General features: G+C 27.5%; 2 protein-coding genes across 5 annotated transcripts; both read left to right on the top strand.

Moving 5' to 3' along the window:
- Positions 1-334: 334 nt before the first annotated feature.
- LOC105194331 (maltase 1) lies at positions 335-6057 on the top strand. The gene is made up of 8 exons (XM_011159201.3): positions 335-531; positions 1449-1636; positions 1901-2170; positions 2716-2958; positions 3064-3246; positions 4734-4989; positions 5086-5422; positions 5853-6057. Exons 1-8 carry the CDS (start codon positions 369-371, stop codon positions 5917-5919), a joined length of 1707 nt encoding a protein of 568 aa, XP_011157503.2. The 5' UTR covers positions 335-368; the 3' UTR covers positions 5920-6057.
- Positions 6058-7479: 1422 nt separating this feature from the next.
- On the top strand, positions 7480-22063 carry LOC105194332 (uncharacterized protein KIAA0513). Of its 4 annotated transcripts, none has more exons than XM_026137901.2 (11): positions 7483-7624; positions 12241-12283; positions 13517-13791; positions 15418-15701; positions 15862-15903; positions 17993-18094; positions 19090-19250; positions 19540-19726; positions 20148-20370; positions 20493-20587; positions 20919-22063. In XM_026137901.2, exons 3-11 carry the CDS (start codon positions 13520-13522, stop codon positions 20981-20983), a joined length of 1431 nt encoding a protein of 476 aa, XP_025993686.2. In that variant the 5' UTR covers positions 7483-7624; positions 12241-12283; positions 13517-13519; the 3' UTR covers positions 20984-22063. The 4 variants fall into 4 exon arrangements, with proteins under 4 accessions (XP_011157504.2, XP_011157507.2, XP_025993686.2 ...); XM_039448092.1 differs by lacking the exon at positions 7483-7624 and adding an exon at positions 12022-12171; XM_011159202.3 differs by lacking the exon at positions 12241-12283 and having other exon boundaries at positions 7480-7624.
- The last annotated feature ends 634 nt before the right edge of the window (positions 22064-22697 follow it).

Raw genomic sequence — 22697 nt, 5'->3', positions numbered from 1 at the left:
TCAAAATAAGTAAATTGTTAAATTGTTGCACGCTGTCAATATAGTGCATTTGCTAATATGTATATATTACAGTTGTATGCTAACACAAGGAAACGTATCGTGTGCCGTTGGTTTAAGTCATTAATCATTAATTTTTCAAAGAAAAAATAATTATTTTTTACGTTAATTATCGATGGAAAAATTCTTGAAAAATTATTAATGTAACTGTATAAATAATTTTTCTGTTGTGACAGTTGATCATAGTTATTATTTTTATTTTTTTTTGAATGCAACGTTGAGATAACATAATCTTTGTCAAGCATAATAAAGTAATTTTTGTCAGGAATATATATAAACAATTTTGAGATTTGACAAGCATAACCTGCATTATGTCGTGGACGATACGTTTGTGCGCTCTTTTGCTTCTTGCAAGCAATTCTTTTGCTTTTTTCAAAATTCATAATAAATCATGGTGGAATAACACCATTTTTTATCAAGTTTATCCAAGGAGTTTGTATGACTCGGATGCCGATGGTATAGGTGACTTAAAAGGTAAGCAATAACAATTGTAATTTGTCTCATAGAACAAAAAAAACAAATAGTTATATTAATATATAGAAGGTTTGAGGATACTATTAACACTATAAATGCAAACGCTGCCAGCACTGGTCGTAGAGCGCGATTGCGAAAGCAAGCTTCATGTACACTAGTGTATCATTAAGAGTTAGATGTTTACGCCTAAAATATAAATAACTTATACTATATACATACTACATACAATATAAAGTATGTAAACTATGTTTTAAGTGTCATTTATATAATAATTTGTACAATATCAAAGGTTCAGACTTGATCAGAAAATTACATTTCTATTTTTTAATTTTTAATATTGTATATTTTTATTTCCATCAATACTAAAGTTTGATATGTTGTAATAATCGTATAACTTAATTACTTTTACCAGAAAATAATCTTTATAACGATGTAATTAAAATTTGGTTACAATTGAAATTTCATTTAATTTAGTGAAGTTTCAGGTTCATCGAGAAATTTTATCAAAATTTTATTAGAATATTTCTATCAGGGAAGCATTGTGTCGCAACTTTTTGAATTATAAAATTATAAATTTATCAACTATACCTAGTAATGTTCTATTCACAGAAAACGCTACTATCTCACTACCTCAGAAAGGAATAGCGTTTGTAGCGCACATTTATGATAGATCACATTACCATCAGCAATGTTATGAATGCACTTATTATTTTATAATTTTGCGAATAGCATTTCGGCGCTAAATATGCTTATAACATCTTCTTAAATGCATCCTTTTCCAAACAATGCAATTACAAATTCCATTTCATTAATTATTGCATAATTTTATGCAATTAAGTTGAATATGTTTGTTATCAACAAATTTTAAGACAATATTAACATTGACAATATTCAGCTGTGTTTTTTTATATTGTCAGGAATAACTTCAAAGTTGGGGTATATCGCGGAAACTGGCATCAATGCGATCTGGTTATCACCCATATATCCAAGTCCTATGGTCGATTTTGGATATGATATATCTAATTTCGTTGACGTCGACCCAACTTTTGGCACACTGCAAAACTTCAAAGTTCTTCTGGCTCGCGCTAAAGAACTTGGTTTAAAAGTATGATATCGTATTTATGATTGTTCACAATATCGCCAATATCGTGAGCAATCATAAATAAATTTCTTGTATTATACAATTATATCACTCAAGTGAAAACCATGATTTTCAATCACGAAGGACTGACTAGAAAGAGATGATTATATATGTATAAATCAGAAAGATACAGAAAATTGTCTTTTATGTTATTTTATAGAGCATTTTTTTATTACTTGTCATTTTTCACTGATACTGTGGAGCTGCTTCATAATATCATTTTTGTAGGTGGTTCTCGATCTTGTGCCAAATCATACTTCTGACAAACATGTTTGGTTCAAAAAAGCTCTTCAAAATCACCTAATATATAAGAACTATTATGTGTGGGCAAAAGGTAAAGATAACGACGGTAAAATACCGCCCAACAATTGGATCAGCATATTCGGTAATTCCGCGTGGACTTATGTTCAATCATTGGATCAATGGTATCTTCATCAATTCGAATATAGACAGCCCGATTTAAATTTCCGTAATCCTCTTGTAAGAGCAGAGATGATTGTAAGTAAAAGAAAAAGTTCTTAAATCTTTTTAATCTTTTCTAAAATGTTGCCACATGTTGTACTTTTGGAGATCTTGCACAACTCAAAACATTTATTCTTTATAGCTCTATTTATTTGATTGGAAAACAAAAATAGATTATAATTTGCAATAAAACTGTCATAAATCTTCATTATTAATATAATTAAATAAATTTGTTATATTTTTGGTTTACTGTACATGATTACATTTTTTTACAATTTAACATAAAAAACAAAATACATAATGACATAATTATATACTCTAAAAATTTGTTGGTCTTAATTTTTGTATAGTGTAGTATATTTCTTAATTGCTAAACTTATTGTTTTATTCAAATTATAAATTTGTTTAATTTAAAATATATATTATATAAAAATGTAGTTGGAACTATAATTAAATTTAAAATATAAATTTACATATAAGTTTTATAATTTAAAAAATATATGCAAAACGATTTATAAAAAAAAAACTTATTGTGAAATTAGATTTAATTTTTAATATAATTTTTTTGATTGTGATTATAGAACGTATTGAAATTTTGGCTGGATTTGGGCGTAGACGGATTTCGCATTGATTCCGCTCCATATATGTTTGAAGACTATTATTTACGAGACGAACCCAGAAGTTTCGTGGAAGGTACCACGCCGCAAGATTATAAATATTTGAACCATATTTATACTGCGGATTTAATCGAGACTTATAAGTTGTTTGGAGAGTGGCGAAGATTTGTAGATTGGTATGCTTATTTTAATAGTCAAGATCAAAAGGTAAATGAAGTGATTTTCTGTTTTTTTTTCTCCTTTAAATCCATCTATTGTATTTTGTCAGTCTTTGTGCACGATGTAAAATATTTTCTTTTTTTTCTGCTTTAGCTGATGGTGATGGAGGCGTACGCCAATTTGGACAACACCATGAAATATTACGAATACAATGTGCTGCCTTTTAATTTCGAATTTATTATAGATCTGAATGCACAATCATCCGCGAAAGATTTTAAACGGCAAATAGATATGTGGATGGAAGCAATGCCAAAAGGTGAAGTAGCTAATTGGGTGGTACGTATTAAAATTATTGTCATCTTAATGAAAACATTACATATAAATGGCGTTTTTTTTTGTAAAACTCAGTAAGATGTTAGTTGTTTTAAGTTAATTTTAATGTAATGACGAAATGCGTGAGTCTTATCCTATTTTGTAAAATTGAATACGCATAACATTAAACATTTGTGTAAATATAGTTAGAAAACTTTATCGTTTCAAAATTTTAATGAAAATCATTAATTGAAATCACAAATTACCATAAATAATTTTTTTATCTGTATTTCCTAAAACGAAATCAATGTATTACCACTGATAGACTGTAAATAGTTGCTACACGGAAAAAAATGCTATTGAATCAACAATATCAGTCTAATTAAAAATATTTGTTAATTCAATAACAGTATCAATAAAACGAAAAGATTAAAAGTAAAGACAATAACAAATATAGTTGAATGAATAAATTTAATTGAATTAGCTACATATACTTGTATAGTGACAGTCCGTGATTCGACGTTTAATTAAAATGTTGATTATTTAATTAAACTTGTTAATTCAAATTATATTTTAATTTATATTACAGCATTATTTCAGTGCAATGATTGAATTATAAGTATAGTAGCACTGTAAAGCGGGAAGATTTTACTGAAAGAGTTAATAATATCAATAAGATATAAATAGAAAATGTAAAATGTAAAATGTAACTGTTTATATTGAAGATTAGTGAAATACTTGATTTTGATGAGAAATCCATTTAATGTTTTTATTCAAAAATATTTTCATTGATCCAGAATTAAGAGAATATAAGGATCTACATTCAGAGAAAAGTTTCTTCAATTAAAAAAAAAATTTGTTTGATTCAAAGAAATGTGTGCATTGCTATATAGTTAAAGAAAAGTTTTTTTAATTTAAAGAAATTTTTTGATTGTCCGTTTTATTAGAATTAAATTAATAGTTTAGTTGTGCAACACTTTTAAAAAAATAAAAAAAATATGTTTTTAAAACTAGAATAGCTAAATTATTTTTTACATTTCTGTCAGTACTTTCTTTGAAATAAAAAATTATTTATTTAGATTAAATAAATAATTGGAACAAATAATTTATTTACTTTAAAAACCGCATATAATATTATTTCTTAAAATTGAATAATTTTTTATTTTTATCGAAGGTACTTTTACTTTTACTTGTTTTGACTAAATAATCTGTAGCCTTAACTAAATAATTGTTCTTATACTGAAACTAAATAGTTAAATGTAACTAAATTTTTGGTACCAAAAATTACAAAATTTATTTGATGATTACTATTTAACTAAACGTTTGATTGATATTTTTGTCAGTATATAAAGACTTTTAAATCATTTTTATATTGCTGAAGAATGCAACAGTAGATATGTTCCATAAAAAAATCGCTCATTTTATTTAGAAGCAGATTTAAAATTTAATATAAATCTTTTTATTTATTTTATGTATAAGTAGATTTAAAGTTTGATGTAAATCTTTTTCAGTTAGGAAATCACGATAATCCGCGCGTTGCCTCTCGTTATCCCGATAGAGTGGACCAAATGACCATGTTGTCTATGATCTTACCGGGTATGGCGGTGACATACAACGGCGATGAAATCGGCATGGTGGATAAGAGAGACATATCCTGGCTAGACACGAAAGATCCTCAAGCATGTATCGCGGGTCAGGCGAGATACAGGAATGTATCCCGTGATCCTGAACGCACTCCGTTCCAATGGGACGCGACAAAGAATGCAGGTAAAGGATGAATTTGTGTCCCCATAGAGTGTTTAATAAAAATGAATAATATATTTATATAAATTCTTGCTATTTAATTATTTTTTGAAACGCCAGGTTTTAGTACGGCAGACTCAACATGGATTCCGGTGAATGAAAACTACAAGACGTTAAATCTGGCAACTGAAAAGGCAGCTGATGAATCGCATTACAAAATTTATAAAATTTTAGCTCAAATGCATCGTAATGAACCAGCTCTTACCGAAGGAAGTTATAAATCGATCACGACAAATAATGACTCTGTTCTGGGTATAATCCGAAGCAATAATTGGCGTGTCGTATTGCTTCTAATTAACTTTACTGATAAATCACAAATCGTGAATTTATCACAAGAAGGGCTTCCTACAAACTTAGTAGTCAAAGTCTCTAGTTTGGGTTCTAGAGTGAAATCAGGGTATGGTTTATGCATTTTTCGAAACTATTAATATATAAATAGTTTATTATTAAATTTTATTATTAACAAATTTTGTTATTTAATTATCATGATTTTTTGAAGAGTTTTTTCTACCAACATTAATTGCAATTTTATTGACACTTTTTTAGTACAATTTTCGTTTATATTTTATTGAAGATCTAATTACCAAAATATTAGAAGCTTATAAAGGAAATAAATATTTTGTTTTTTAATTAGTTGTTTATGTACATATATAAAAAATTATAACTATATTACAAAAGATACAATTTAATTGTTCAAATAATCTTTTCAAGTTTCCTAAAGATTTTTGAAAGAAATCTATTAAAAATGTATTGTTTGATGATGTTGAAAAAGAATATGTATGATATAAATTTATAATGTAATAATTGATGTATTTTTTTGTATCTAGGTCAATAGTTGAGGTGAAGGCGATATCTCTACCTGCAAAAGCTGGAGTAGTATATACAACTATATAAATACATTATTTCCAAACACATTGATCCTGTTTAAAAAATATTTTTAACACCGATGTATTTTTAACATAAATTTTTGCATTTGTGAATCCTGTAATCTTTCTTTCAGTAAAAAGAAATAAATAAAACAAATTTAATTAACTAGTGCTATTTATTTAAAAATAAATCAATATAAATTTTTCACATGTTACGTACAATTACGTACAATAAAGAAAAGTCGTCAATACTAGTCTACACTTTTTAAAGCGATATTCCCGAAGTTTTTGGAAATTAAACATTGCACTGTTTTAATACTGACTTTGAAAATATAATCTACTTAGATAATTGAAGAAATAATAACTTTTATAGTTTATATATTTATAGCTTCTTTCTATATATAATAAATTTTGCTAAAAACAAATTCTTGAAAAACAAAAATAAAATTTGCACAATTTTCTCCCGCAAATTGTATAATTGAAACAGTAGTAAATTATTGAAAGTATTAGATTATTTTATATGTTTGTAAGATCCAAAAACTGTTTATACTTTTCTCATATTTTTCTCGTAATGTTGTTTAAAATATAAAATCGTTGAACAACGTAAAACAGACTATGTCTTTGTGAGAATATATAAAAGCTACGAAATCTTTAATTATAATACCACGTTGAAGACGTTTTATAAATTTTTTCATATTTTCTTTAATGCCTTAAGATAGGAAAAATAGCGTCAGACGCGACAGATCAATGAATAAAAAGAGAAACGTATAAAATAGAAGAGATCAATCCTGGCCTTTTACTTTTATAACCTTTGTTGTTTAATACATAAAAATATATCTTATTAATTAACTTGTTAATTTATTTTACAATTAATTCCTTCTTTACGGGGGGTCGAGTCTAAATTACACTCTTATTGTTTAAACGCCACTTTTGAGGTCCAATTTCTTAGACGTTTTTTTTCTGAATTATATCGCAAAACATTAATTACTACAAAATATAAAATAGTATTATAAAAATTGCTATATCATCTGATAGAAAACACTTTCCAGTTTGCATTTATATTTTAGTTTTTGTTTAAGAAATATTATTCAAAAACAAAACAGGGTCAGTGGTGATTTTTCTCACTGTAATTTTTATCTAAATACTTATAATTATGTAGTGCGATATTTGGTTTTATTAATTTCTATTGAAATCTCTAAAACTCTATTTTGCGTTACGCTGTTTGACAAAACTTGTATTGTTTAATTATTTTACATATATAGAATTATACTTTTCATAGTTAAATATAAAAAAATTTACTTATTGTTTTATTCACATAACAAAAATCTTTAAATAAAATGTATCGTATTAACTTATATTTTCGATGCTCTTATGCTTATTTAAATAACATATAATATATTGAATTAATATTTTGTCAGATAATTTATTGTTAGATGGCATGGTATCGGCTGCCAGTATGTACACGATGGTAATTTTCTTCGCGAGCGGAATTAATCAACGTGCCGGTAAATCGAGACGTTGTATTGATCGCGATAAACGCATGCGCCTTTATTAATCCGATCGCGTACTGGAGGGGTAATGCAACGTTACGTGCCAATGGGCCCCGAGGTAGCTGCAAAACTCGCGATAGTGCAAGTCCATAGTAGTATGTCAAGAGCAGTGTTGCACGTGTTTGTGCGAACATTCGACGAGGGTGACAGTGATAGTCTTTGATCCGAAACTATTCCTGCACGGTATTTAAATCGAAGAATATCTAGAAATTCGATTAATTATTTCGCAATATGCTCCAATACGAGCAATGACGTATTTTATTTTTTATGCAGTTATATTATGCTTTTTAGATTAAGTTTTCAAATACATGAATGTCTATGCGTTTTGAATTTATTATTAGGACATTTTGATCTATAAATCACAATGTAATTTACAAGGTAATAGTGTTGTTTGTTTTGACAGCTGTGGCCGTGCCACTTGAAAATTGCTCATTATTTGGCTTTTAACGTCCTTCATTTAATTATTTAATTTTTAATTAAAACAATATTTATAAAAGTTTAGGATTGTAATTAGCTGCTTTATTAAATGCCAAATTTGATTATTAACATTTTATACACTTTTAGTAAATATTTTTAAAATATGTAAATATATTTAAAGTTCCTGTATGTTTATCTATTTTATACAGGAATGTAATAATAATTAATGTAATAATAAGATGCGTATGTTTTGAGTTTTACGTTTATATAACTGTATGTTTTATAATTTTTTGATTTTTTTGCATTGTTAATTGTTATTTTGTACAATTTTAACTAATATTTTTAGATTATAAATTAAATAGTGTTAACGGCTCTGGTTTTGTATAATTAATATGCTTGCTCATGATCAAATGTGCAAATCTCATATATGCTAAATTGTATTTGATATGTGATATATGAGATAGCAGAATCGACAATGTGTGACACGAAAGTCAATTTAACAAAAATATTTGAGTTACGAATTTTGTGTTTTTTTAACTTTTTAATTCTAGTACTTGATTTATTATTATGACACTGTTTGTTACGGTAATTAATTACCGTAACAATATTTAATGAGTAAAAATTGTAATTAAACTATTTGATATTATAATTATTTGAAAATAAATAGTAGTAAATATTTAAACACTTGTAAATCTAGGTCAATATTAATATTTACAAATAGCAACAATTGTTAAATATCACCTAATAATCTGTTATACATTAAAATAATATTTATTTAAAAATGAAATAGTTGAACTATGTATGTTTGTGAAGAATGTCTTTTCTTATAATAATTACCATACAGATTTATTTTCACATTTATGTGGTATGATGCAAACATATATGCAAAATATTGGGTAACAGTTTTTAAAAGCCGAGAGAGTTAAAAAATTATGTATAAAGTTACATTATAATATGTCAAAGCAATTCAAATTTTAACTTGCAATATAACAAATGCGATCGCACAGCATTGACATACAAATTTATTATCGCAACATTTATTAAGCATATTACGGACATTTCTTGTTTGACATTTTTGCAATGTTACTTTTGCTGCAGAATATATTAAATTCTACATATATTGCATTAATAACGTGCCGCTCGCTAGACATTAACACGGCACTGTCGTTTGTTCTATTTGAATGTAATTATGTCATGCTACTTTAACTTGACATATTCGTCCTCACGCAACATTCTCGAATGACAAATCATATTTTGCCGCACTTACGTGGTTCGCATTTTTGATTTGTCGCCAAATTCACAAATACGCCAAAAACATTTCTTTCCATCTTTCTTTTTCTTTTCTTTCCTCTTGTAGTTGTAGTACTTAAAAATGTCTGCATGTCCCGCATAGTGCGTATATATGTAGATAACGCTGCATTGCAGTTGTGTTCTACAGTGAAATACAATCGTCCACATGTTGTCCGGTATCATTCATTCCCGCATGATCCGTTTGTGAATTATAATGAATATTTCTTTTGATATTTATTTATGTCATCTGTTTTGTTTATATGCCGGTCATTGCACTTTCTCATATACAAACTTTATATTACTGATATAAAAATTTATATCTTACAATACGTATTTAGGATTTACGTATTACATCTGAAAGCATTATTAAAAATTTTACAGATTATTCTATTATTTCGTTTGAGTGTTTAAAATTTAATCATATTTTTTTATTGGTTTAAAAGTTATTCAATTCTTTGTTCTTGATATAAAATCGTGTTTTGTAGTATTTGCAAATTTAATGAGGAAGTAGGATTATCTTCAATTTTTTACGTCTAAAACTAATAAATATTCGTGCAAAGGTTTATTTTGATTACTCGTATAAAAATTATGTATCTAAAACTGTAAGTAAAATAGAGTCATTTTTGTTTCAAAAATTATTATAAATTATATTTTTTGTTGTTTTCTTCTTTGCAGCTAGTTTTAAGATTATAATTCAAACATTCGCGGATAAATTTTTCTGTCTTTGTTTAGGAAAAAAAAAAAAATAAACCTAAGAAGCCTTTATTTTTTAAATTTTGATAACTTTTAGTTTGTATTATATAGCTATATAAATTATTAATATACGTTTACTCTCATTCTAATGCTATTAAAAAATATATTCTATTTTTAATCATTAATAATAAACCTCAGTAATGAATAAACGTATGTTTATTAAAACAGAAACATTTTTTTAAAGAATTTGAATAATATTGTAAATTTTACAATATTTGTAAAACGGTATTTAAGTTTTACTAAAACAAATTTTTTAACAGCGTATGTAAACTAAATATTGTGAATTACATGTACCTACATTGACATTTTTTATTAATATTGAATTTTCTGATTATTGATTCATGATTGTCTCTCAAGATCGATTAAGACATTTGAATGACTACATTTCAAATATTGAGATACATCTTTGACACAGAATCGCTAGTGGATATTACATGTTTTCGGTCTCGTATCGTCCACATTAATCGGAAATTCTCCCAGCGTCGAACTTGCCACAGACATGTGGACGCAATCGATGATCTATCTTTAGACACTGTGTGTTTTATTTGCGGTTTTGTATAATAAAATCTAGCGGTTGTATTTCCTTTACTACAATAATTTCTATTAAATTGAATTTATTAACTTTTTTTATATTATTAATTATATAATAATGCAGTAATTACACAATAATAAAATTTTAAATTATCTAAGAAATTTTGGAACAGAATGTTTAAACAATAATAAATATATAAAATGTTTAATTGAGACTTGAAAATATTAAGTCATTAATAATTAATATACGTTTTTTAATAAATTTAGAGAAAAAATTCCTTAAAAATTGAATAGATAATCATGGATTTAATTTTACAAAGTTTAAACTATTTTAATATTTTTTAGTTTTTAAAAAAGAAACAGATTTATAAATTCCTTAATAAAATAAATTTTTTAATCCAATATTACCTAATATTACTATTCAATTTAATAAAAATTTTCATATAAATTTTTGTGCACTTAAAATTAATTTAAAATTAATGAATTAGTTAGTTATTTGTGTACTAATACTTTTTGTTTTTCAAAATCTTATTTAACAATATAAATTAAGATGCAAATTACATTCTTATTAAATATCATATTTTGTTTAAAACATTGTTGACTTGACCATTTGTTGTTAAATAATGCTGAATCATGTAAAAGTAAAATTCCCACAAATGTAAACAGCTTGAATAAAATGAATTGGATTTTACCAAAAATCCGTACGCAGTGGTTAAAAATAATCTTTTATACAGGATATCCGGTTGGTTTTATATCTTTTGCGGTTACCATAATATACATATAGTAAGCCATAAAAGTTTATTCAGTCTAACATATTCAGTCAATAACAGACGGTCACCCAGTTATCCAATTTCCACTATTTTATTTTTGTTAGCTGAACTCGTTTTATCATTTCTTTTTCATCGACAGTTAAAGAAAGGTGTATTTTATTCAGCGTTGAATAGAAGTTATTGTAGATTTATAAAATGTCACTATATATTTCTATATATTTGTGACCGTTTTCCGGAAGTTCTCGGAATAAATAAATCGTTTTAAAGAGTCTTCGTCAGTAAAAAAAGTGGAGCATGATATAAATGGAATGGCCTTTTCTAGTGGCATGTATCGTGTGTTCTTCTTTTTGGTGTAAAGCGTAAATGCAAAAGGTCGTGTGATGTATGACGAACGAGCGCGAAACGTATTAAGATTTATTGAGATTATGTCGCTGATAGATCAATCAATATAAAGTCATATATTCTTATTCACGTGTTATTTTAGAACATGTGAAGATAATGTTTTATAGAAACTTACGATTGATAGAAGTCCATGGTTTTCCCGATTAATCAGTAATGACATTTTAACTTTTTACAGTGACAAGATTGTTTAAAAATAAAATAAGATTAATAGTAACTATATAGTGCAACTAACTAATGATGAAGATTTTTCATATGACAGTAGACTTCACATCATTAATTAAATATTTGTGATAATAAATTATATTGCAATGTAAATTATTATTTATTTTTTTACATATATAATTTATTTAGATTTTTCCACACTCTAAATATTTTTTTACATTTCTTATTTATTATGATTATATTTCTTTTTATTATGATTAACATGATACAATTTTACATACAACTTCAATAGCCTCGAAATTTTTAAATCATTTCCAGTCGACATATCTTTCTTTCAACTATTCTTTTACTACGATATACCAGCCGTTATCGTTTCACGCATAGCGTACACGTGTGTATAGATGAGTAGGTAGTCGCAGTGGCCTATATACATCGGAAATGAAGCTTACGTCTCTTATCTAAGATTACTTTCAGGCTTATTTGTTTCGTGAGGACTATTGAGTCTACAGCCGGCGAGGTAGGTCGCGAGTTTCGCAAATTGCTATACTGAAATGTTGGAATGCGTAATCGGAAACCGGTGCAAATTACTTCAGCGAATTAGAAACCTTTTCGACATTCAAACGAGATCTGTCGAATAAGATCCGATTACTAGAGTTTTTTTGTTTTCATAATACGCGAAGTAAATTTGACGTTATTGAATTTTAATAATTTAATGGTTCAACTCATTTATACCGGAAATGTTTATAAGAAATTTATATTTTTTATTTCTATTATTTTATTTTTACTAGTCTTTATTTTTTAGTTTATGAAATGTTTTATGTTAAAATTTTATTTTATTTTATTTCATTGTGCTTATTTATGATTTAAAGGAAAATTGCTTTTCAAGTATAATTATAAAATTTATAATACCATTTCATCCATCAAAATTTGTTTTTACATTATGTTTTATGTATTAGCACTTTTATAAGAGCAATTTTTTTGATTTATATTTTAAATATAAGCCATTGAAAAAGCAAAAATTGTATTTTCCAAGTATTAATTGGACAATCCATTTCATGCTATTATCTCATACGCAATCCATTTGCGTCATGGAACACTTGTGACTTTAATTAAAATTGCACATATGATAAATATTTGTGTTTCTAAGTACACAGAGCAGATATCAATCTTCGCCATCTGCCGTATGCAACATTTTAATTTTTAAATAATAAAAGAAATGTGAAAAAATATTATATATTTCCTATTATTATTTAAAAATTAAAAACTTTTCCTACGCACACACCACACACATTTGCACGCGCGCGTACATAAAAACATTAATTAAAGATAAGTCTTATTCTGTCACATCTGGAACTGATATCTCTTGTGTGATTATATATACATTTTCATGAACCGCATGCTGAACAAATTTTCGATCTTAAAACAGCTTTAAGTTGAACAAGAATAATAATATTATAATATAAAATTGTCATAATTAATATAATCATTGACAACTAATTTAAAAATGTATATAATAAAATTCATCTTTAATCAGTTAATTTTTTTATTTTATTTGTTTTTACGTTTACTTATTCTATATATTTTTATAGATTTATTAATTGATTCATACAAAATGATTGTATGCAAATAACTTTGTTTAACCCGATGGTACCTTTTGCAGAAATGCATTACTTACTATCGATAGCACTACTAAATTATAATTCTTAAAAACTAGCTTTCATAATAATTGTAATTGATATGCTTGTTCTAGGATATGGTGGACGTTACAACAGCTTTGCCATCTAATGGAGGGGCGTCATTAATTGGACGCACCAGAGGTGCTCTCAGGTCAGTGCGATCCGCTTTAGGAGAAAGCGGAGAGTATCTTCAGGGTCTAGGGAATAGAATAGGATCCGCTCTTAGCAACAGCTTAGAGGAAAGTGAATTGACTACAACCCCTTCCACGCCGTCATCATCGCCGCAAGCACCACCGCAACCTATCAAGCCAGAAGAGCAATTAGGACGGCGGAAACTCAGGCTTCCGAGGTAGATAGATGTTTTGTTAAGTATACTGAATACCTTATAACAATTAGGTCATATAAATTGAGAGCATAGAAACTGTAAACTTGGCAATTTTATTCAACAAAGTAGAATTCTAATGTTTAATGTCATCAGCTAAACCAACAATCCTTTATTAACACTCAAGTGGACGCCTGACGTAAATGGTTGCGTGGGGATCAATTTTACCCACACTTCAATTTATTTATATAGCATATATAAACAAAATTTTATTTTTATTGATAAGTAATTATAAACTGACATATTTTAAAAATGAAATACTAATTTGCAAGCATTAGAAGGTTAAAAAATCTATATTTTTAAAAATATTTCTTTACGTAGCATTTTGACTAATAAAATACCTTTCAAGTTAATCAATAAATCAATAAATACAGGCACTTAAAATAATCAAATAAATTTCAGTTATTATCACACTTTAAATAAAAGTATAATTAATATACAAAATATAAGATTATTAAATAATATGATTGTTTAAGATGGGTAATAATTTGGATAGTGACATGATATTATAGTATCTTTATTTTATGTAGTATATGTTTGCCTTGTTGTACATTAATTTTCTAAAGGATATTATTACAAAATAACTAAAAATATTAATAAACATTTTTATTATAAAAAAGTAATTAGAAGAAAGATAAAGTAAAAAATAAACTAAAAAAATTTTTAACTAAAAATGATCTTTTATGCAATACGTTGAATTGCATAACAAGTTATAAAGAAGTTGTAGTCGTCTGGAAATGAAATTGACCCAAGAGATAAAAGAACTGTTATTTGTAACTAAAATATTCGAGTATCATTGATGCTATTATTGATACTATTTGGTTGAAGTTAAGACTGAGGTGTAGAAAGAAAATACTGAGAATGGTAGAGTCGCAAACAAAGGCAAAATAAAGAAACATTTATATTTATTCGTGCGTCTAAGTCAATTTGACCCCCATGCGCTCGCTTAAGGATTAACGATGGAAATAAATTTCCGTATTATTAAAATATATGTGTATCATTTTTATCTATATATCCCTTCTAATTTATTATTATAAATGTATGTTCTACTAACTCAAATATACAAAAAATTTAAACTTTTATTATATTTTTTAAACTTGAATTTTTTAAATACTTTCTGTTATATTACACCTTTAACTTTTATTTCGTAACTTTTATTTCGCACAATAATTTGCTACATTAATATTTACTAACAAGTACGTGGCTTACAACCGTAATTTTCTCGCAATGTAAATTCTAATTGTATGTGCAATTATTAGCAAGTTATTAATGTGTTGTACACACTATAGCATGGGTTTACAGTGTAAGAGTCTGTCCAAAACCAGGCTTGCGAACTAAAGCGCTTTCTTTCTCTTCATCGTTATTAGTTCTCCCTGAATTTGAAGCTTTAGAGCTTATCCTTTTTTTATTACTCTCTGTTTCTCTCTCTATCGAGGCAATAAAGAGACGGAAGCACTTTGACTCGCGAGTCGGGTTTTAGATAGACTTGGTTTACACTTATCAATAAAGGATAGTATTGTAATGTATTGTACGTATTGTATATTTGCCACTTATGAATATTAGCGCTGTGACACGTAATATTTTCATGCGTAGATTTGGCGCGGGATTATCTTACGAGGATTATGAGGCATTAGCGCGGCACAAATTGGAACGACAGGGATGCGCCAATCTTTCCAGAATGCGAAAGTATCCGCCTGGGATGACATATGAGGAAATAGCGTCCTCCAGATCGGTTTCGAGCAAGAAACAGGAGAGTCGAATCGAACAGGACGACATCAGTCCTGATCGTGACAGCCAGGAAAGTATAGAGCCTATTCAGGAGCAGGACATCAAAGCGACCGGGCCCGATCCTTATGAGAAATTGAATTACAAAGCAGGTGATTAGCTCTCGCCTTCAATTATCCGCGGCAGACGTCGAACGACTCGAAGTCAATGACTCTCTTCGTCTTCGACGACGGTCGCTATCTTTCTCTCGCTCGCGATCATGCATCGAGGTTCAGATGGAAATAATATGCTGTGTTCTTTCTTTTCACGAAGCGAGGGCGCCGACCCGCTATCAGACGGTTGTTTTCCGTTTAGGTAAATGTAACTGTCAGTCAGTGTGGACTGCCCCTGTGATCTCACCCGCGTGTCCTGTCAGTGTATTACACATAGGGATGCTGTAGCTTAAAATATCGATACTTTTCTATATTTGTACCGTGTATGTGAAATATATCAATTGATATTAGTTGATATTCTATCAAAAAGTAATTTTATTTTATAGTCTCCGTAAAAGTTTTTGATACATGTTGAGGGTAATAAAACTTCAATGCAAATAATCAATATACGTTTTGTATGCAAGATATATATTTTTAAGGAAGATCACTATAAAAGATTATTATGTTTCTAATAACGATGAAATATTAACGATGTTACATTTTCAATTGTAATTTAAAAACTTTGTTCTTATTAATGAATAACGCAATTGTTAATTAATAGTATTTAAAACATACATTGTCCAAAAAAGTCTCGATATTTAAAAGCTATTGTATATCTTATCACATGCCCGAATTTCTGACCCTTCTTCCTCAGCTAGATGTGATTAGCGAATACTAGTGCAATCGATATGTTCGCGTAACCCGGTGTTCGAATATCTATGGGTCGATTGCGATGAAACCTCATGCGGTTTGACCTGAAGATATTGATTTTCAAAATTAACCGTTTCATGATACTTCAAACTATTTAAACTAGAATCAATTTGCTTTAATCTCTTCTGCTCTATTTAAATTATATAATGTATAAACGAAGAACAGACGTCTCCTTTTATCTAATTTTCTAACATTTACTTTTGTTCTACCGATAAATAATAAACATGATAGAGAATAAATAAGTGCATGTCAAATTTATATATCTTAATGATAAAAATGTTAAAAAACTAATCGTTGAAATAATAGATAGATATTAAAAGAAATTTCAGACAATTTGTACTGTGGATATATAATTAAGTAAAATCATTCAGTGAATTTTTAAAATTAGAAAGAGAGACTGCTGAGCATAATCTAATTGTATTTTTTCAAAATTAGAACTATTATATATAATGATTTATACAAAATTTAATTGTGTATATCAAAATAACAAAAAGAAAGTTTACTGTTTACTTTTATTCTTTTTAATAAATTTTAAAATAAATTTTGCTTTAGAAAAGATATGTAGATAAGATTACCAGCGTTCTGATTTTATTATTTTAGTGTACTTTACTTTTCTTACTTTTTTTCTTGAACGTGTTATATATAAAACATAAGTCGGCACTTGTATATTCGAACACGTCGTTATATTTGTAGTTTCTTGCCAGACTGCATCCTTTCGACAAAGATGTTGTTACTTGTGTATATGTGTGCATACTTTCACACGAACTGCCTATTGCACCCGATTGCATTCATAGTTCGAATGAAGAACGGTTCTACGTGGGTGGGAAAATTTCCGTTGTGTACAGTAACTGTGTCTCGCGATAAATAGTCACACTTATCATCTACTGGATGCTTTAGTTATTTCCGCAACATTGAGCGATACACAAGGATGTGTAGTTAAGTAATCGCGGATAAAAACATGTAACATTTAGTATCACACGTAATAATGATAGTCATTTGCAAGTGTGCTTCGATATACTTTGGATCATTTTACTTTGAATCATTTTGTGACGTTAAATCAATAAAGTGAGCGTGATAATTTTACATCTCGTTGATGAGTAGTTCTAGGCAAGTCATTCCAGCTTAACATTTATTTGCATAAAGTGTATTATAATAGTGCATTAAAATTAAATACATGTACATACAGAAGAGAATATCTTGTTTCGATCAAATATAATGTATATGTTATAAACACGTCTTTTAATTTCATTTTGGGTTTACTTATTTAAAGTTTTTCTTATGTTTTATTAAATATTATTTTATAAAACTAGCGGAATATAATTATGCAAGAGTGAGACCTTAGTTGCATAGTTTAGTTAACTTTTATTCCTTTGTTATTTAGTTTTGTCCAACAAATTATTAGATTAGATTCGACTGCAAGTTTAGGTGTCTCCCGTGGCGCACCATTGCTTGATACATTAATTACATAATTACATTACATTCATGTTAAAGATTACACTTAAATATAAAGTTTAATACAAGATGATACTTTTTTATTTCAGACATGCCTTGTAGCAGTGATTCTACGAGCGATCAAGATGGATACGGACCGAGCACCAGTCTGGATTCTAATATGGATGGTCGTAGAATGTGGCAAAGATCAGGTATCGATTATAATTTTTATATTTTATTTACTTTAGAAGCAATTTAAATTTTCTATTAGAGGAGGAAGGGATATTATTACTGTAAACAATACGGCTATTTCTATTATCTTCGTTATTAGATGACAAATTCTAAGAACTGCTTATGGAATTATTCGTTTAGTAATCCGCCATTTTTTAACGGCGTTAATATACCAATACATAAAGCTAACAATTGTTATGAGGCATTTTTACATTTGAGTATCTTCAAGTTTTTCAAAGTACATTTTAGCACTGAATTACACATACTTTCTCAACATTTTTTAACTTGAGCGTATTATATTACACGAATTTGTGTATACTCGAATGTTTTTTTGTTATTTAATTTTTTATTTGACTGTACACATTTCGAGTTATGCAAAGTAAAACAAGAACATAGAATTTTGTTAATATGGCTTTTTAAGCAAAATTTTTATATTGAAATATTTCTCCGAGAAATCGATAAATCGATTGTCACTTTAAAAAGCTGTATTCAGAAATTTAGAGATATCATTGTATGCTTGTTGTTTAATGTTAAACAGAGATACAATGTATCTTTAATGTTATCTCTGATATTCCTGAACGTGCAGGAATATTCTAAATGATGGAAAAAAATTAAGACATAATTATATAATTTTATAACAAAATACTATGTGTTTTTAACTAAAACATTTTTAAAAATTTATTTTTAGACTAGTCATATGTTCGTTTTTTCTTTTCCATCAATTATGCGTCACATTTTTATGAATTATATTATAGGTAATAAATATTTCATTACTTTGAGTCTAGATCTTCTAAATAACACTTTGACGAGTATAATTGTTCAAGTTTCAGTATAAAATATTGATTATGGACAAAGTAATTCAATAAAATAAAAATAGGTGCCATATTACTCCTTTCTTCTCTAATAATTGAAATTTGTTCAAATAAATGAGATTATAAAAAAAAGTATATTGCTTAATAAAATTATTTTTCCTCAGGATCATCGTGTTCCGTTCAATCCTGGGCTTCCAGTTTGTCGGCTGATAGTCAGTCGGAGGAAGCAGCTGCAGATTTCATGAAAGCTTTCGTACCTTTACTATTTGACGCGCCTAATTCTATCGATCAAGAGCAAAAGGCTAATTTTGGGCAGATGGTTTTGGTATATATGTTACAAAACATTTTAATTTGTTCACTACTTTCTTTAGGATACAATGTATAAGATATTAAACAAATTGCAAAACAGATGTAACTTCTTAATCAATCAATCTAAAATCGATCAAAAAATATTGGATTGGAATCAAGTTTATAGCATTTTTTTAAGTGAAATTCGAAGACAATGTTATATTTGTACATATATTTATTCAATCACATATATACTGCTACACATTTTTGTACCAATATATAGTATTTGTTTTGACATTTGATTTAATATAATATGAAACTTGCAGACAGAATCGGGAAGAATATGGTTCTCCAGGGTAGTGAATGCGAGAAGAGCACGTGCGTGTGTCACAGAAGCTTCATTTTATTCTTTGGCACAGCATTTTGCAGTCGCGCTGTTTGAATGTCACGAAGCGGACGATTTTGCGCCCGCTAAAAGTCTCATGAACATGTGCTTCACTTTCTACCACGAAGGTAAGAAACTTTTTGCAGATTTTGCAAAACATTATAAATTATTAATTTTTAATTATAAAACAATAATTTTAAAATAACATAGAGTTATTGTAAAAATAAAATTATATACTACATAGTGATTTAAAATATATATTGTAAAAAATAAACATATATAAAGCATTAATGATTAATATAGTACATATTATAATAATCTTTTACTATTTTATTATATTAATTAAACATTTAAGGTACAATCATCTTTTTATATTGAATTAAAATAAATATTAAAATAGACACGATTATTATTACACTATTAAGAGATTATTATTTATTTTTCATTAATTTGTGAACCTTGTTTATTGTTTTTATTGCCTATTATTTATTAAACGTATTACATACTTACTAATCAAAATTGTATATTTATCTTGATCTGTGATTTTAGTGGAAGTGCCTGGATTAGAGCCTTATCGTGAATATTTGTACACACATTTACGCGTCCAACCGATATGGACGTCCATGAGATTTTGGACGGCTGCTTTCTTTGACGCAGTACAATGTGAACGAGCATCAAGACCGGTACCACCTCGACCAAAATCATTGGATCAGGAAAGCATCGCCTCCGAAGACAGAAAGTTTCAAGCAAATATTGTCTTTGGTCAATTAGGGTAAATAGTAATATTAAAAATAATATTAATCCGTACTTAATCCATATATTATTATTTATTATATATGATTACTTTATATACATTTTTTTAACAATTACAATGACTTTTAATAATTTTTTCAGGACATTTACGTGTAACATGCATGCTTTTGGCCTGTCACGAGCTTTATGTACAGAGTTCCTCCGAAAACAATGTATTATCGCGAATTTAACTAAAGGTATTCGTGTTTAATTCATACTATGCATAAAACTTTTCTGACTAAAAAATATTAAATTTAAAATAATTAAAATATTGATCTTGTTTTACACAATATAAATAATTGAAAAACTCTAACGTCACCTTTAAATTTTACTGTTCATATTTTTTGTGTGATTTTATGTATATTTTTCAAGCTTACGGAACTTTTTTCTAAGAAATTGCGCGTCGAAATTTAATAAATCTAAAATCTAGCTATGACAGTTAGGGCTTCTCGATTATTTATATTGTGCATAACACATAATGATCGAAGTCTTCTTATTACTATGATTTATCTCGTTTTAATTTTTCAGAACAAGAAAAGATGCTGCGAGATAACATAGATCGGATGTTCGATGAGACCGAGCCATGGCGGTAGTTTAGTCGATTAAACAGATAGGATCGATTTTGAAAATCACTCCGAGAAAACGTCTTGCAACGTTTCTTCTTGAGAATATTTCCCACGAAATCGAATTGTCTTCGAAGGCTGGAAAAAGCGGTGAAGTCAATTATAAAAACAATCTTGTTAATACCGTTGATGTAAATCGACATTTGTTAAATTTTTCGCGGTATTAGACGCTGGACACGTCAATTCCTATGATGCAAACACTGCACAGGTTATGCGCCTTAAATTGTGAAAAATATGTTGAACTTTATGTTTCTAAATTGTAAATTAAAACTCGTTTATCTAAACAATAGAATTATAAAAAAGATTGGTAAGAAGGGAGCAGTCGTCAGGTAAACAGAATATATTTAATTCGACATATATTTAAGATAATATTTATAGGAACGTTTCGATTTCATTTAATCGTCCTCAGGCTGTTACATAAAATTATAATATTATGAATATCACGAATACAATGATAAGAAATATAATAACTGCAAATCGTCAAAATTTAAACAATTTGCATATTTTTTGTCATTGTATTCATGATATTCATAACATTATAATTTGATCTAACAGGCTGAAGATGACCAAACGAAGTCGAAACGTTCTTCAATGTTATATTAAGCATTAATATATTCGAATTAAATATATTACTTAATCTGATAATTGTTTGTTTTTGAATTATCTTTTTTATAATTCTTATGTTTTTATAAAGAATTTTTACAAACTTACGTTTTAAGAATTAATTTTGTATAATGATAACAAAAATTAAGAAGAATTGAAATATGAAAATTAAGTTTTGGAATAATTCTGAATTTTAAAACAAAATACTAAAACGGTGATAAAGTTAAAAATGTTAAATGACAATAAGATTTGAAAATAGAACTGCATTGATAGTTTAATTGAGGTTGGTTTGTTGAGTGTAATATATTATATTGAAGAATGAAATGAAAAAAAAATATTTTTATTATTAGGGTGCATTTAATTCAATACATGTATGTAGTATATATAATTTTCGATACATATTAAAATTTATTTTATCAAATTTTTAAATAAAAATTTATTTAAATATTTTGTTAAGTAATTCTTGTCACATGTTGTGCAAAGGATTTTTTTTATTATTTTAGAAAATACAATAACATAATATAATAAACAGTTTTGATGCATCAAATTTAGTTTAAATATAAGGATAAAGTTTATATTTTTATTTATAATTAAATTTACTGTTTTGATATACTGACGTTAGAGGTTAATAGAAACACGGATTATAAGTAGGCACTTTATATTGCTTCTTTCACGGTAAACACATAAAAATCTAATGCATTACGTCCATAATTTTGCAATTAGTTTAGCAATTCCTGAGAATTACCAAATGCATGAGCATTTTGTAAATGAGGCTTACAAACGTGTAAAAATAATATTTTTTATCTTTACTATTAGGCAGAAATGTCGATATTTTGTTTTTTAGTAGCAAATGTCAGATATGTGTAATTGACAACTTGCACATTCCGTCGCCTTGTTATCACACATCATGCAATGTAAATAATTTTTAGAGAATAGCTTGTATCTAAACACATATCATCAAATGCAAATTACGCTATATTTTATTTTATATATATCTTCTGCGATATATCTGCAAAGAAATTATAAATTCAGAAAATATTATAGGTAAATAAAGATAAATTTCATTACTGCATTTCTCAGA

The sequence above is a fragment of the Solenopsis invicta genome, chromosome 1 (genome assembly GCF_016802725.1).
Source record: "Solenopsis invicta isolate M01_SB chromosome 1, UNIL_Sinv_3.0, whole genome shotgun sequence".
Lineage (NCBI taxonomy): Eukaryota > Metazoa > Arthropoda > Insecta > Hymenoptera > Formicidae > Solenopsis > Solenopsis invicta.
The sequence above is the reverse complement of the archived record's forward strand: the minus strand, read 5'-3'. Positions and strand labels throughout refer to the sequence as shown.